This window comes from Leptopilina boulardi, unplaced genomic scaffold (assembly GCF_019393585.1).
Source record: "Leptopilina boulardi isolate dan_hultmark-lab unplaced genomic scaffold, ZJU_Lbou_2.1 LbouV2_300, whole genome shotgun sequence".
In the NCBI taxonomy this organism is placed as follows: domain Eukaryota; kingdom Metazoa; phylum Arthropoda; class Insecta; order Hymenoptera; family Figitidae; genus Leptopilina; species Leptopilina boulardi.
Window position 1 is genome coordinate 493,726 of NW_026137864.1, and position 17,733 is coordinate 511,458.

At 24.1% G+C, this 17,733-nt stretch overlaps 1 protein-coding gene across 2 annotated transcripts; it reads right to left on the bottom strand.

Annotated features, from left to right (window-relative positions):
* Nucleotides 1-568: 568 nt before the first annotated feature.
* Nucleotides 569-16,064, bottom strand: LOC127282590 (E3 ubiquitin-protein ligase NEDD4). 2 transcript variants are annotated; one of them, XM_051306928.1, is made up of 14 exons: nt 15,821-16,064; nt 14,451-14,651; nt 13,947-14,107; nt 8,764-8,929; nt 8,479-8,597; nt 8,252-8,393; nt 8,061-8,111; nt 7,553-7,823; nt 4,293-4,351; nt 4,143-4,208; nt 3,823-4,052; nt 3,610-3,731; nt 1,856-2,495; nt 569-1,546 (listed from the first exon to the last, which is right to left on the bottom strand). In XM_051306928.1, exons 1-14 carry the CDS (start codon nt 15,875-15,877, stop codon nt 1,444-1,446), a joined length of 2,388 nt encoding a protein of 795 aa, XP_051162885.1. In that variant the 5' UTR covers nt 15,878-16,064; the 3' UTR covers nt 569-1,443. The 2 variants fall into 2 exon arrangements, with proteins under 2 accessions (XP_051162885.1, XP_051162883.1); XM_051306926.1 differs by having other exon boundaries at nt 8,764-8,938; nt 15,821-16,063.
* Between the last annotated feature and the right edge of the window lie 1,669 nt (nt 16,065-17,733).

Genomic DNA, 17,733 nt, shown 5'->3' on the forward strand with positions numbered 1-17,733 from the left:
TTAAAAAATAATTTAATTTTTTTTTTAACCAGACACATCATTGCATTTTTCTTATATTCAATCATAAGTAAATGATTAGCTTGTAATTATATTTAAAAAAAAAAAAATACTTTTTATCCTTAGGTGCAATAAATGATATCTATACCTTCAAAGGTTGCAATTAGAATAAATTTTTAACAAGTTTTTTTTTCTGATTAAGTATGAAATTTCCATGAGGAATTAAAACAGCTGCCGATAAACATTTGAGCAGCTTAATCTTATATAATATATATTAATTAAAAACAATAAACTGAATTATGTATACTGAGCTTAAATTAATAAATCTATTAATTTAATGATAATAAATACATGTAACTATAAAATTAAACTTGTAAATATATATATTTGTAAAATATTTTCTATCAGATTTAACTGAAAATTTAATTAAAATAATTAGAATGTAATTAAAAACGTTATATATATATATATATATATGCATAGTAATAATTTTTGCTCCGATTTTTCTATATATATATATATATATAAAAGCAAGATTAATCTTTTTTTTACAATGAAAAAAAAGTTTAACAATATTTGACAAAAATATAATAATATATAATAATAATAATTACAAAATCTGACAACATTATATTTGCAAAAGAATTTAACGGGAGGTTGTTTTTTTTCTACTTATATTGAAATAAGTAATTCACACAAAATATCAAACTTTACAGAAGTTAAAATCTTTTGTAAATATTTAAAACACTGTTGTTTTGGAAACTGATACATGAGGTGCAACAATTATTAAAATAAAAAAAAAAAAATAAAATAAATAAACATATCCTTTTTGTTATATCAATTGCACAAAATCATAATCAGAACAATAAAATTAAAATTATTTCTAAAAGGATAATAATACATATTTCTATATAAAGTGAATTCATGTGTAAATTATATAAATATATATACATATAAATATAATTATTTGAGTGTCCATATGAAACGAGAAAAAACAATTTTTTCTCATATTTAATCATTGTCAATTTATTTTGTTAAAATTACATAAAATTTAATTTAAAAACATTTTTAATTTTCTCTTTATTGTTTTTTGTGTTTATTATTTTTTTATTTATTTTAATTTTTCTATAAATAAATATATATATATATATTAATTATGATTATTATTATGCACTGCAAGATCAAAATTTTTTTTTGAGAAGTTTCACTTTACTCAATTAATTTTTAAATGTCCTAAAAATGGAAATAAAAAATTATGCAGAAAATATTATTTTATAAAAGAAAAATTGATATTTTTAGACTTAAAAAAGAATTTAAATTTTTTTACGGACATCCCATATGTATATGTATATGTATATATATATACGTGTATATAATATATATTCTTTTTATATATATTTATATACATTATATTACAGGCATCATAATGGGAAATGATATTTTCCGCTAATCTACTCCTGAAAATCCTTGAGATCCCTCAATCGCTTTTATTAGCTTGTCCCTGAGTTGTTGATAACTTTCATATGGTGGAAGGTCAATTCGATTAAAGCTACAAAATAAAGGATTTACGTGAATTTCTTAAAATATTATAAGTATAGATATATAAATAAAAATCGAAAATTTTTAAAAATTCCGAAAATATTGAAAAAAATTTGTTTTCCCACAACCGGACTAGGCTTAAAATTTTTGTAAAAGGAAATAGTTTTTTTTTTTTTAAATCGAAGGATACAAACAGTTTTAAAAACAAGATTTTAACTTTTAAATTTCAAAAAATATAGTAAATTTTAATTTTATAATTTTGGCATGAACCGACCCATATGTAGCCTAAATTTCATATGTATAAAATAATAAAACTTACCATGTATGAGCTCGTGGATAATTATCAGGCGTACCCCATTTTTCAATAGTAAATAATTGAGGTCCATTGCTTCCGTATAATTCTTTAAAACCATTCATTGGTACACGTGATGTTCCCGTGACAAATTGCAATAGTCGAGCTCTCATTTCATTATTAAATGAAAGTACAACTCGCCAAAACCATTGGACAGTTATGTGATTTGCATGATAGTCACCTTTGTATAATGTATTTTGTTTCCAATCTTTAACGTCAATATGTTGAATACCACACATGAGCAATTCCAATTCATGTTCATCAAATATTTTCACCAATGTCAATGGAACAAGGGCATTGAAACCTTCGAGAAATGCATTCATTTGATCTTGTACACGCGATACAAATCTCCATTGTATAACTAAACTTATATATTCGTCTTTATTTTCATTTGTTAATGATATATTTACACCATTAGGTTTAAGTTCTCTTTGCGATGTTGTTCCAAAACTTTCTTCATCAACACAAAATGTCAATTCCAATTCGCTTGGATCATTTTCTTTTATCCACAATAATGAATTATAATATTCAGAATCAACACTTTCCATATCTTTAAGATCAATCGCTTTTCCCAGCATCATTTTATAAAATGGTCGAATGAAGAAGGCTGCAAAGCAAAAAAAAAACAAGTTCTCATAAATTTTGCAAAAAAAATTCAAATACAATTTAAAAAAATATTATTATACAATTTTTATTTACATTATCAAGATTACCACAAAATTTTCATTATAATTTTTTCTGATATTTTCCTGACTTCCTGACAATATTTTGTGTTTTTTCCAGACATTTTCGAATTTTATTCTTTTTTTTTTTTTTTTATCAAATGTGAATTCTATTAAAAATAATTGTGATAAATGGAAATTCGATTAAATGAAAATTTTGTTAAACAAACATTTTATAAAGAACAATTCAAATTCTTAAAAAGAAATTCAATTACGTATTTTCAAAACTTTTAATGAAATTTCAATTACTTACAATTCTTTTAATTCAATATATTCGAAAATTCAATTATTTTCAAAAATATAATTTAAATTATTATTATTATTTAAAGAAAACTTAATTATTTCATAATTTTGAATAAATTCTTCGATAGGTGAATTATTTTTAAAATTTTTAGTTTAAAATCTTTTAAAAATATACAAAGTCAAAACTTTTAATTGCAACTCTTAAACATTGATTCATTGCAATTAAATTCATATAATTGTGTTATTTACAAAAAAAAAATTAACTAAAACTCTTTTGCAAATTTTATCATTTTCAAAAAATTCAATAATCATTTACAATAATTTAATTATTATTTAAGCATAATTATCAAATTAAAATTATTACTTTTAACACATTAATTTTTATTTCAACAAAATTTATTTATTTATAAAAAAGTTATATTATTAAATAATTATTATTGGAACCTAATGGAACCTATTGGAAATAATAATAATAATTATTATTATTAAAAAATTTAACAAAAATTCTTCGAAATTTCAATTATTTGCAAAAATTTTTAATTAGAAATTTTCTAAAACTCAATTGTAGTTGAAAATTTGGAAATAAAAAAATCTTTAGCAATTCAAATTTACAAAAAATTCCAATTTAAAAACTTCTGAAATTCAATAAACTCTAAAAATCTTAATATGAAATATTCGAAAATTTAAGTATGTTTTTTTTTTAAATTTATATCATATTATGATAAAATATTTTTGTTCTATCAATTTAAAACTCACCATCCAAAAGTTTTCCATGATAAACAGCCATGCCAGCAACTCGGCCAATAAATTTGAAATAATTTAAATGTTCTTCGTTACAAACACCAGAAGCAGGATTTATTTGAAGTGTATAATTATCCCTGAAAGTGGAATTTATTTTTTCAAATATTTTATATTAAGCGTAAAAGTTAATTATATGAAAAATAGAAAAAAAAATAAGACATTACTTACATAGCAGAATATTCGAAAAGACCATAATATGGATTAAACATTTCTTTTGATAATAAAAAGAACCATTCTCTCGCAAGTCCTCCATAATCCAATCCAACTTCACCTTCAAATTCTACCCACAGTTTTGTTTTTAAAATTTCAACTCTATTAACTGAACTAATTATACGATAGGAATCTTCTAAAATATTACTTCGGATGACTTTAACTTCAAATTTGTTAGGTACGTTATTCTGTAAATAAAAATTTATATAGTCATAAATTTTATCTTGATTATTCAAATATTTTTAAATTCATCGAAAATTAAAAAAAATTACACTTACAGGTTTTCTTAACTGTGACTTCAGGTACTCATATTTTCTTTTGTAATCTCTCGAATAAGGAACAGCCTAGAAACATAATTTTTTAGTAAAATACCAAATATTATTCAACTTAATTTAAATTTTACTAAAATTAATATAAAATTTACTTACTGGACCGGCAATTTGTGGATTAGACATTCGAGGATCTTCCCATTGTGTTGTTCTGGTATCTAAAATAAATAAATGATTAAATTTTATTCAACATTAAAAAATAGTAGGTATTTATAAAAAAAAAAAAAAATAATTATAATATAGGATTACAATTTAATCGAGAGTTTTTGAGGTCGCTGAATACGGATCTGGTCGATTTTTAGAAATCGTACAGGTGAGCTGCGTTTTAAATATTGTCGTCGTACTTGATTTTAAATCTTTAAATTAATCTCAAACATAAACTGTTTACATTTACACCAAATGACCCTTATAATTAAAATAATCAAGGTGTCTAACAACTGCTAGGAAAAAAATTCCCTGACTTTTCCCTGACCTAAATTACACTAAAAAGTTTTTATTTTGATCAAATAAAATTTATTTTGATACAATTAAAATCATTTTTACCTGTCTAATTATCCACTAATTTCATATGTATTTGAACCAAATAAATAATATTTCGTAAAAAATAAAATATTTAAGCGAAATAAATATACTAATTGGGAACGTATAAATATTCTCAACATTTAATTAAAAAGAATTTTTACGGCGTCGAAATTTTAAATTAACAAATTTTTATTTAGTAAAATTATATAAAGTAGATTTTCTAGTAGGACATCGAATTTCAAATTAATACAATTTCAATTTAACGGAATTTATGTCAAGAAAAATTGCATAAAGAAAAATTTTTTTAACAAAATTGTTATTTTAGTAAATTTTGATTTATCTAAATATTTATTTAACAGAATTTCTATTTAACAAAGTTTTTATTAAAGAAAATTTTAATTCTTATTTAAGAAAAATTCTACTTAGTTCTTTTTTTGTCAATTTATTTAGACATAAATTTCGTTAAATTGAAATTATATTAATTTAAAATTTAAAAAAAGTATTAGAAAAAATGCTTTATAAGAGTTCTGCTAAATAGAAATTCTTTTAAATCGAATTTTAGTTAAGGGTATGTGGGCAAAGGACGTTTATTTGTGGTTTGAAACTTTCTCTGAAATAAAAAATGATTTCGGGTTAAAATTTTAGCGAAATATTTTTGTTTGGTACAAGGAATCTCGCTGTTCTACTCATTTACCATAACTTAACGCAAAAATAATAAAAATAATGAAATAAATAGTAAAATAATGTATTTAATCATTATTGTTTACTGGAGCACTGACACACTCAAGCAACGTCTGTGTATGCGCCGCCATCTTTGTATTTTGTATCATCCCTCAAAATTTTAGACAAAAATCTTTTCTCATTTAAGAGAGAAATGTCTACTACCAAAACACATTTTCCCATACTAGGTCACGTGGGAGGTTCCCACATACCCTTAAGTAAAAATTCTGTAGTATGAAAAATCAGTTATATTGAAATTATATCAAATAATAATTCGAACAAATGAAATTTCATCTGAAAGAACATTCTATGCAATGAAATTCTATCAAATAAAAATTAGAACAAATACAAATTTTGTGAAGTGAATTTTCGGTTATAAAAAAATTCTTTAATATAGAAAATCGGTTTGAAAATTCTGCAAAATTCTTATTAGAATAAATAAAAATTCGACTCAAAAATAATTATGACAAATGAAATTCCATAAAATGAAAATTCTAAAATTTTTTTTTACAAAATTTTTAAACAAAATACGTTGTATAGGATACAATGCAAATCTTCTTCAGATCTTCTTTATTTCAATTATTTAACAAATTTTTAACTAAAATTCTTCACTAAATTAATTATTCTTAATAATTTTAATGAAATTCTTCACAAATCCAATTATTTTAAACTATTGTTCAATTAAAATTTTTATGAAATATAATAATTGTTTATAATTTAAAAAAAAAATGGCAAATAAAATTACGAAAAATGTTAAATTCAAAATCACTTGAAATTAAATTATTTGCAAAAATTTTTAATGATTTTTATAATATTCTTCGAAAATTCAATTATCTGAAAGCATTTTGTAATGAAAAAAATTTTAAAGTTCAATTTTTGTGTATAATTTCTAATAAATTCTTCAATTATTTTCAACATATTTTTTCTAAAAATTTTAAATCTTTGAAAATTCAATTACTTTTAAAAAATGTTATCTAAAATTATTTGATAAATTATTTTTAGTTCTGTAAAATTTAATTATTGTCTGAAAATTAACCAAATCTTTTGAAATTCAATAATTTCTAAAAATTTCAACTTTAACTCTTCCAAAATTATTATTATTTAAAAAAACTTTGTTATAAAAAATCTGTAAAACTTGATTAAGTTTTTGCATGAAATTATTTTGACCATCAAAACTATAACTTCAAGAATTTTTTTGGAAATTTGTTCTACTTAAGGCCATGTGGGAAATACCCACGTGACCCCCATGCAAAAAACATGGTATCGTATTACCAAGTTTTCTCTAAAATGGTAAAGAATTTTTGGTTGAAATTTGTAAAATATGATAGAGAATAGCATTCAGAATGGCGCTGTTCTCGGTTTGAAGCAATATTTTGCGTTTAAGTATTAAAAATAAAAGTTTGAAAATTCCCATTTTTGAACGAAAGTTGAACTCAACATGGCGGGGGTACACACAGACGTTGCGTGAATATATCAGTGGTCCAGGAACTAGCGCCAATTCGAGTTAGTGGCCGCTCAAAGAAATAACAAAAACCTATTAATTCCACTATTAATTACTTTTTAAATTATTTCGCATTCAATTACAGTAAATAAGTAGAACGGACCAATTCCTTCAACCCTTTTTTATCATTCCTCAAAATTTCAACCCGAAATTTCTTCTCATTTCCGAGAATACTTGGAACTACCAAAAAGTGTCTTTCTCTCACATGGCCTTAAATAAAATTTTGAAAATTTGTCTTACAAGTAGTTCGATTGTGAAATAATGGAAAAAAATTTTCTTGATAATATTTTTATAGAATTATTGTCAGAACAGAATTAATAAAATATTCATTAACCAATTAAATTTTTTTAAAATAAAAAAATTCACTTTTTTTTTGAATATAAATCGACTAAAATAACTTTTTTTGTGCCTTAAAGTCGATCCGAGGTTTGAATTAAAGAAATTCCCTAACTTTTTCCTGATTTTTCCCTGACTTTTGCCTGACCGTTAGACACCCTGATAATATTAATAATACAGCAATAAAGAAAAAATTTTTCTTTTTCTTTAATGAAACATTAATAAAGAAAAAGAAATTTCAATTAATGAAACACATCAATGAGAAATATGTAAAACTTACTGTGATCAATAAAAAATATTCTTCCATCTGTATGTATCCTTTCCTCCCATCCTTCGGGAAGTGGTCCAAGTTGATCTAAATCATTTTTTACAGCAGCATTATTGAAATAAGGCATTGGACTTGGAATTCCAGTTCGTGGATCAACCCATGTTGTTGCTCTTTCGTTGTGATCGATGAAAAACACTCGACCATTTGGCGCTAATTGCATACTCCAACCTTGAGGAAGTCCTTCACCATTTACTGATGTCAGAGATGGTCTCGGGCTTTCTAACTGAATTTTCAACAACAAATTAAATCACCATTACAATCTTTAGAAATTATTATCAACATTATTACAAGGATGAAAGTGGACTTTTTTTTTTTGTTTTAATTTTAGGTTTTAAAAAAAGGGGATTTCGCTATGTGTAAGAAGGAATATTTTTTTTAAAAAATAAGGAAATTTCACAAAGTAAAGAATAAAGTATAGGGGTAAAGGTAAAGGTTTTAAAAAATAGTAATTATTACTTACCATTTCAGATGATCGTCTGGAACCGGCTGGACTGTCCGTATTATCATCATTCTAAAAAATATATTAGTTTCCTTTTAGTTTTTTTTTTTTTTTTTTAACTATTATTAGTATTCGATATTGATTATAATTATTAATCAAGATAAAAAATAATAATAATAATGTTAATTATAACAGAAAATGAATTTATTTACATTGCTAATCTGACTAATAACTGAACTTCTTTGTCTACTTTCATTGTCATCGACACTAATATGAAATCGTCTTTGAAATTCGGTCGCTGCTGTATCCAAATTTCGTTGTTCTTGTGTTACACCACCAGTTGGTGCTGCATTTCTATTAATATAAAATTTTTTATTTTTTACAAAAGTCATTAATTAGAGACAACTAAATAAAATAAGTAAAAAAAAATATTATTTACGTTGCCGTTGGCCTATCCCATTGTGTAAATCGATGTACATGATTAACATAATATGTTCTTCCATTTGCATCTTGCCTTTCTTCCCATCCTGGTGGTAAGGGATTATTCACCAGTATCACCTATTTACAATAAATTTAATATAATTAACAATAGTTACAAATAAAACTTGTGGTAAAGTAATAGTTAAATATTAATATGTAAATCTTTAAATTTTATACAAATGAAAAAAGAAAATATATAATAGAAGTTTCGATTAATTATTAATTAATGAACAAAAATTAATACCTCTGCTGGTTGCTCAACAGGACTATTTGATGTAGAAGTTGGTTGATCTAATAATTCCCAACCACCTGAATCAGATGTTTCGGCATGATTGTTGGCAACATTACTCGAAGAATCTGAGATGTAGGCGTGATAAACTTCCAGAGTGCCTTTAATTCTTGATTTCTGACTAGAATTACTAAATACATAAATTATGTCATTATATAACTGTTTCAAAATTTTTTTTTTTTTAATACATAGATAATAGATTAAACCCAGTGACCAAGAACAAAACCTTTTTTAATTTTAAAAACCTTATCAGAATTGAAAACAAAATTTCAATTATAATTTTCCCAATTTTTTTCAAGATAAAATCGAGTATCTGGAAGACGGGCGAGTATATTATTTCGTCCGTGAAATGTTTAAACAAAAACGGGCGAAATAATCAAAATACAATATTTAGCCCGCTAGGTATAAACAGCTGTTGTATATTTCAATTTACAAACTAAAATTATTTTAACTTTTATTTTGCAATTTATGTTAAATATCATATATTTGATAAACAAATTTGATGGTCTCATTTATTTTTTGTGTTTCGATAAAAAAAAAGGGTTTTTCTGATTTCTTTCTCAGCAGAATCATGGTTTTATATATCAATGTGAGATTATACTCCGTATAGTATATTCTTTAAATATTGAAAACGACGGTGCGTTGTTTGAAAATCTATTTGGTATCGAAAGTAGTTCATATGACATTCTTTATTTTGATTGTCTTCAATTTTATTTACTCGTTGAATTTAGAGATGCAAATATACAAAAATTTCAGAAATAGTCGATTTTTGAATTCTTATTTAAATTACAAAATTAAAATCCACAATTTTTTTTACCAAAGTTTAATAAACAAAATTAAAAAAAATTTTTTTTCATTTTTCATGAAAAAAATTTTTTAAAATGATTTTTTCAATTTTTAAGAAAAAATTTTTTGCAATTTTTTCGTCAACAATTTTTAAAAGAAAAATTTTTAAAAAATATTAAAAAATATTATTAATTATTTGAAAAAATATTAATATTTTTAAATCGATGACGATCAATTTTAATTGTTTTCGACTTCAACATCGTAATTTTAATTAGTTAAATTTAATAATTATAATTTATAATTTTAATATTAGATTAATTTTTTTATAATTTTAATTATATTTATTTACCATTACTATAAAATATTAAATTTTTTTAATTATTTAATAAGAATAATTAATACCTCTATAAATATATTAATTTTTTTTCCAATACAATTTCTTAGATAAAATAATTATTATTCTTTAAAGTCACGTCTCAAAAACGTGTAAAATAAATATTTGAAAAATCTTCAAGTTAATAATTACAAACAAATTTTATGTTACAAATATTCTCAAAACTTTAATTAATAAAATTTTTTGAAAAAAAATAGAAAATAATTAAGTATTAATTTTAAGAATTTAAAGAATTTTTAAGAACTTTTTTTTTTATTTAAATTTCTTCTATTTTATTAAACCAAATACTCCAAAAGATATAAATAAATAATATTAGACCTATGCTCAGACGTCTTTTTTCTATCCATCTTATTTGTTATATTTAAAAAAAGTAAAATTATTTTTTCTCATTATCTAAAAAACAGCTGTCTATACTTAACGGACGAAATAATATACTCGCCCGTCTTCCAGATACTCGATTTTATCTTGAACGGGCGAAATAATCTATTTTTCTTATTCTGCCCGTCTTCTAAAACACATTCATTTCGACGGGCGAAATAGCCGGTTCACACAGTCGTGATAGAAAAAAGACGTCTGAGCATAGGTCTAATATTATTAGCCACTCCGAATTTTTTTTTTTTTTTTTTTGATAAATAAAAATTCGAACAAATAAAAATTATTTTAGACAAACATTGTATAAAGATCAATGCAAATTGTTAAAAAAAAAAAAATTCAATTACATATTTTCAAAAGTTATAATGAAATTCTTTTTAAAAATTCAAATACCTATTTTCAAAACTTTCAATCAAAATTTACGATATTTAAGGAAGTTCTCTCGCAAACAGAAATGACGAAGAGTTAATTATCAAACTTGATAAACTGATAGATAATGGTTTAAAGAAGATGTAGTTAAATTTTTAGAGGTCTAGGTGGATTTTGACAAAAGATATAAATAATTTTCTCTTTTCACATTTAACACGGGTTCTTATGGGAAATTGAATTTTTTGGTCTGAAATCTAAAATTGTGAAAAATCTGACGAAAAAATATTACTGGAACTTTATATACATAAAGTTTAATAGCCAATGTTCACTTACTTTTAATAAAATTGATCAGACCTGGCTTAGGAGACTCACAATTAATTATTTTGTCTAAAAAAACATTGTATTTTGACAATCAGAAATTACTTAGCACAACGCTTGGCAACGTTGCGTCTTGTAGGTTAGGTATAGAAAAAGCGCGAAATTTGAAAGTAATATAAGTAGTATATACATATAATAGTATATTCTTCAAAGATTCATAATAATGAATAATAATTTGAATTTCCTTAAAAAAAATTAAGATTTTTAAAATAATAAATTATTATTTAACGAAAATAAATCAAACAATAGCAGACGACACGAAACGGAACGGGGGAAATATAATCCAACGTTGCCAAGTGTTGAGCTAGTACTACGTGATACAAATGAAAACTTAAATGGGTATTGATTTGACTGACGTTGGAGGGAGAGAACTTCCTTAAATTAATTACAATTCTTTTGATTCAATATATTCGAAAATTCAATTATTTTCAAAGATATAATTTAATTATTATTTTAAAAAAAAAACTTAATTACCCGAGTTAAAAATTTAAGTATTTATAAATTTATTATTAGTTTTTTATTATTTATTTTATTATTTAATATTATTATTATTATTATTATTATTATTATTATTATTATTATTATTATTATTATTATATTATAATATATTAATATTATTTTGAATATCCTAAATTTTTAATTAGATTCGTAAATTCCACTCAATAACTTTGTAACAACTCCTCAAATCAATAAATCACATCAATATTCAATAAATCAATCCACAAAATCAATATCCAATCAATAAAATCAATATTCAATAAATCAATATTCAATAATATCAATCCACAAAATTAATATACAATCAATATTCAAAATCAAATCGATAAAATCAATATTCAAATCAAACTAAAAGAATTAATTCTCCACTGAGAAAATTTTTTCACAATGAACACTTCAAGCAACCCCAAACTGTGGGTTGTATACATCGTCTCCACTTGAGACCACACCTGAAAGATTGCTCGATTACTCATCGACAATTGGTTTTATTAATTGACGAAAAGAGTGGGAAAAATTAATGAATTTAATTCTGGCTAAGTTGCTTCTTGCAACCTTGCAATTTTAGGTAGTGGCGTGATCCAACTTCGATGTTGGTTGCTCAATACGTACATTGATTTATAAAGTGATTGAAATTTATTTACGAAACTTTTATTAAAAATGAAGTCTTTTACTCTATTATTGAGATTCTTTATCTTTTATTTCTTAATATTCTCGATATTTATTTAGCAATGCTAAAAAATAAGGACAATTACTTAATTCTAAATTTATTTATTAATTAATTAGAAAAACTACTTTGTGTTGAATGTTTGTATCTATGTGTAATTCTATTAATAATTTTTATTAATGTTTTTACTAATTATGTTTATGTTTATTATAATTTAGAAGGAGGATTTAAATCACTATGTGGTTTAAATCTTATAATAATTAATTGAATTTAAGTTTTTTTTTTATTTAAAATTGAAAATTTTAAAAAGTTACGAAATTCATTCGTAACACTTAATCAAATTTTACAAATTTTTAAATAATAATTCTGGATGTGTTAAAGTTGAAATTTTTAGAAATAATTGAATTTCAAAAGATTTTGTTAATTTTCAGACAATAATTAAATTTTACAGAACTAATAATAATTTATAAAATAATTTTAGATGACATTTTTTAAAAGTAATTCAATTTTCAAAGATTAACAATTTTGATTTTTGAAATTAATTGAATTTCAAGTGTTTTTTTAATTGAAAATTTTTCATGATTTCATTGAAAAATTTATTTGAAATTTCAGACAAAAATACAATAATTTGAAAACTATTTTAATTGAAAAATGGTTTCAGATAGTTGAATTTTCGAAGCATATATTATAAAAATCATTAAAAATAATTGAATTTCAAGAGAGTTAGGGTCAGTTGGGGTAAATAGAAACAAGGGATAAATCGAAACAGTAGTTATTTCAATTAAATAAAATTTTTTTTAAATAAATACGGCCTCAAACCTTGTTGGGGGGTGATCTAAGGTTCAAGGTTTGAGGCCGTATTTATTTAAAAAAATTTTTATTTAATTGAAATAATTACTGTTTCGATTTATCCCTTGTTTCTATTTACCCTAACTAACGTTATAATTGAAATTATTAAATTTCAAAAAATTTTAGATGAAAACATTTAGAAATAATTAAATTTTAGAAGCTTTTAAATTGAAATTTTTGCTAATAATTAAATTTCAAGTAATTTTGAATTAAAATTTTTTTGTAATTTTTTATATGCTAATTTTTTTTTTAAATTGTAAACAATTGTTTAAAATTTGTATAATTTTAATTGAAAAATAGTTTAAGACAATTGAATTTGTAAAGAATTTCATTAAAATTATTAAAAATAATTAATTTAGTGAAGTGTTTTAGTTAAAAATTTGTTAAATAATTGAAATAAAGAAGATCTGAAAAAGATCTGTATTGTATACTAAAAAAACGTATTTTGTTTAAAAATTTGTTAAAGAAATGTAATAAAAAAGTCGAAAAGTCGCATTTAAAAAAAAAAAAAAAAGTCGGAAAAAGTCGTATAATCCGAAGCCTGGTATAGGGGTTTTTTATGTACAAGTTAGAGTGTAGAATTATATTTATATTATATATAGTATTTAATGGTAAAGAGTAAAAAAATTGTCAACTAATTTTATTTCGATCAATATATAATCAAGTGTAGGATTTATGTTTGTAGAATTATTGGTAAACAATTTACTCGTGTAGGGTTTATTTGTGTAGAATTTGTACCGCCCCACTCAATTATTTGTATTATTATTATTACTACTATAAATTTTATAGAAAACAAAAAAAAAAAAAATAAATTACAGTAAATTGTACCTTTTCGGTCTGAGAATATACTGTTTGGTAGGAATAGTTCGTCCATCTTGTTCTTTAGGTAAATTTATCAATGTCAGTTCCACCATTCCAAGAAAATCATCTCTGGTCAATCGATTTTCATCGAATACCTGAAGTACAAGTTTGTGTTCTACTGGTTTCACCTAAAATAAAAAAAAATCGACTAATTACAAAAAGATACAATGTTTAAATGAATATTTAAATTATGGAAATAAATAATTACACGGAAAAAAAAAACTTTATCTGGAACAGCGAAAGGTTTCACTAAAATAGTAAAAAGATTTAACTGAAACGATTAAAACTTTTGCTATTCTAGTGAATGATTTCGCTGTTCCAGGTAAATTTTTTTTTCCTTGTAAAGATAATTAAAATTGAAAAATCTATTAATTATATACAAGGATTATATTAATTTAAATTTGATTTTCTTAAATTTTTCCAAAAATTTCCTAAATATAAATAAATGAAAAATAAAATATTTTTACTCACTCTGAAAATAAATTCTTCTTCCCAAACTGGATTCAATGTTTTTTTCTTCGTCTTCGTAAGCACAGAATCCACAGTTTCATCTCCATTTAATGTATTTAAATCGACTCTCACATAAGGATCACTGGCACCAAAAACATCTTTTTTTGCTAAATGATGTCCAGCTATTACTTTCAGTCTCAGCTTACTCGTTGCTTCTTCGCTCTAAATTAATAATTACAATAATTAACTAGTTATAATTATTCAAAAAAAAAAAGAAAAAAACTTATTTCTAAAGCAAAAAAAAAAAAGAATTGAAAATTTCTGTTACAAAATATCTTTCATCAAAAATGTAGGTCAACACAAAAATATAACTAAAAAAAAAAAATCAATTTTTTCTAAATTTTCAGTCAAAATTAAATTAGGGATTATATTTAAGAATCTATACACATTATTCCACTTATTTTTTTTTTAATTTTTCACTAATTAAATTTTTTGAATTTCATTTTTTTTTCATTCTTTATTAATGAATGACGTAATGTACATATGGTTAGCGAGATTTATTTTTACCATTATTATACTCTTCACATTAATATTAGTTTTCACTTTCTCAAGGTCATTTATGATAAGCGTAAAATATTTTTCAATTTTTATTAATTAAATTATTTCACTCTTTAATTATTTAATTTTATACGTGAGGAAATAATTTTTGTCTTTAATAATATTACAGAAAATTCATCACATTGGCCAATACGGAATGAAAATGATAATGATTAAGATTGTAGGATTATAGTAAGAAATCATTAAATATCAATCGATAAAACGTTTCCTTTATTATTTTTTTCCGACTAAACATTGTAATAAACAAAACAAAAAAATCTCCTTAATAAAATATATAAACTTTCAAATTTGGAATCTTTATTTACAAACTAGAATAAATAATATAAAACGTAATATCCGATTTAAAAATGTTTCTTTCTTTTATTCATTTTTAAAATGTGAAATTGAATTATATTATTAGACAGCCAAACAAAATTATAATCACTGGATGATAAAAATAACTGATAATTGTCAAAACATTACTTGGAAAGTGAAAACTTAGAAATTTGTGAATGAAGTGCTTATACTTAATTATTTCATGACAGCTAAATACCTTAGGTGTCTATATTATATATACATATGTAGATATATAGATATATATATATACACACAAGTTCAACAATTAAAAATTCAATATTCATGATCTAATAATAGCTAAAGGAAATTAGTGTTGACTATTAAAAAGAAAACATTTAAAATCATTATTCGAAAAGAATTTTGGAATAATTGTCAAATTTAAAAACCCAACCTGTACTTGTCAAACTGTCAAAAAAAAAAAGAAAATAATTACGTACGCAATCCCCGTCGTCGCCGGCGGTTGGATTATAGCCATACTCATGTTCCTCTGCCATTAACGAATTCTATGAACAATATTTTACTTTAATTTTTCTAACTATTGTGTACTAGTAATAAAATTGAACAAGATTCTTAAATTCTTTATATGCCATCAAGAAACAATTTGGTATGTTCCTTTCCAACACACACTCAACATATTCCAACACACCTTTAGCTTATCATAAATGTCGTATCACTGCACCATTTTCTCTTCATTCTTCAATAATCGTATTATAACGTATATTGCGATAAACAAATTTCTTTATTTACGTAAAATAAGTTTTGTTTTTAAAGGTGTATTCATAATTTTTTTTTCGCGCAGAGAAGAACATTTGAAATGTGATAGGTCAGTTATGCGTAACGCGAAGTTTTCAACGTATGTTAGGGTACGGTTACATCTCGATAGATAGCGAGGCTACCTATCTATAAATACTAGGGGGACCTCGCCCCCCTGCGAGCTTTGCGCGCCAACCTCCCCCCGTTTTATTGTTTTTGTAAATGTCTTTATGACCTATTTTGAGTTTATGTTTGAACAATTTCTGAAATTTAAAACTATTATTAATATTTTATTATTTATTTTTTTAAATGTTATTTATGATTTTTATTAATAATAATTTTTATTATTTTTAATTTTTAAAACAAAATTTATCGAATTTTTTTAATTTTCCTGCCAAAATTTTGACCTACATTTGAGCTTATGTTCGTTTTTTTGGTCATTTTCCTCCAAAGTTTGACCTAAATTTTGAGGTTATGTTTGCTTCTTGGTCGTTTCCCGTCAAATTTTGACCTAAATTTTGACGTTATGTTTGCTTCTTGGTCGTTTCCCGGAAAAATAACATAACCTCACAATTTAGGTCATTTTTGTCGGAGAATACACCTCCCCCTCAACGTAAGGCAGGGGGGCTTGCGAGACTATATTCAGAGTCTTGAAACGAACATAACCTCTAAATTCAGGTCAATTTTGGCGGGAAATCCACCTCCACTTGCGGCTATATTCAGAGTTTTGAAACGAACATAACCTCAAAATTTAGACCATTTTTGGCGGAAAATTCACCACCTAAACGGGGTTGAAGAGAGAGGGGTAGGACTTGCGGCTATATTCAAAATCTTGAAACGAACATAAACTCAAAATTTAGGTCATTTTTGGCGAAAAATTCTGAGAGAGGGGAGGGTGGACGGCTTGCGGCTAAATTCAGAGTTTTGAAACGAACATAACTTCAAAATTTCGGTCTTTTTTGACGGGAAGTGAGGGTGGACTTGCGGCTATATTCAGAGTCTTGAAACAGCGGCGGCGATATCTTTTTGTAATATAGGTAGATAACGTATAAAAGTGAGAGAAATAAAAAACGTTCTTATTTCTCTCACTCTTATGTTCTTATACGTTATATTATATTATAGATATGTGACGCTCCACGGTGAAAGGGACCTTAAGTCAAGAGCAGCTAAGGTCCCTTTCACCGTATTGGGATCGGCTAAACTGCAATACGCCATCTGGTGGGGACCCATTCTCTCCCTCCATTTTCTTTCTTTGTCTCTCTTCAACTAATAGGTTAGAAAGAGTAGAAAAAACAAAATGGAGGGAGAGAATGGGTCAAAGTTACTAGATTGTTACTAGACCACCGTTCCCAATATCCTTTCCCTTTCATCGTATAAAAGTACCTTTAGGCTCTGATCACACCTTTTTTTGGAAATACCTAAACTTTTTTGTCCTTTTCTAACGCACTAGTTGCCATGACAACACGTATGAAAAACAAGAACAGAAAAGGGAAGGTCATATAAGCCTAACAATGTTTCATCTGAATTTTTTTACGGAAAATTATAAACTAAAGGTGCTTACATACCTTCTTGGTTTTCGACGAGCTATGTATTATAT

Coding starts and splice junctions, on each gene's coding strand:
- LOC127282590 (XM_051306926.1), bottom strand. CDS start 15,877: ATGGCAGAGGAACATGAGTATGGCTATAATCCAACCGCCGGCGACGAC. Junction 14,652..15,820: donor CCGGCGACGACGGGGATTGC/GTACGTAATTAT, acceptor TTATTAATTTAG/AGCGAAGAAGCAACGAGTAA. Junction 4,053..4,142: donor AGTCACAGTTAAGAAAACCT/GTAAGTGTAATT, acceptor TTTTATTTACAG/AATAACGTACCTAACAAATT.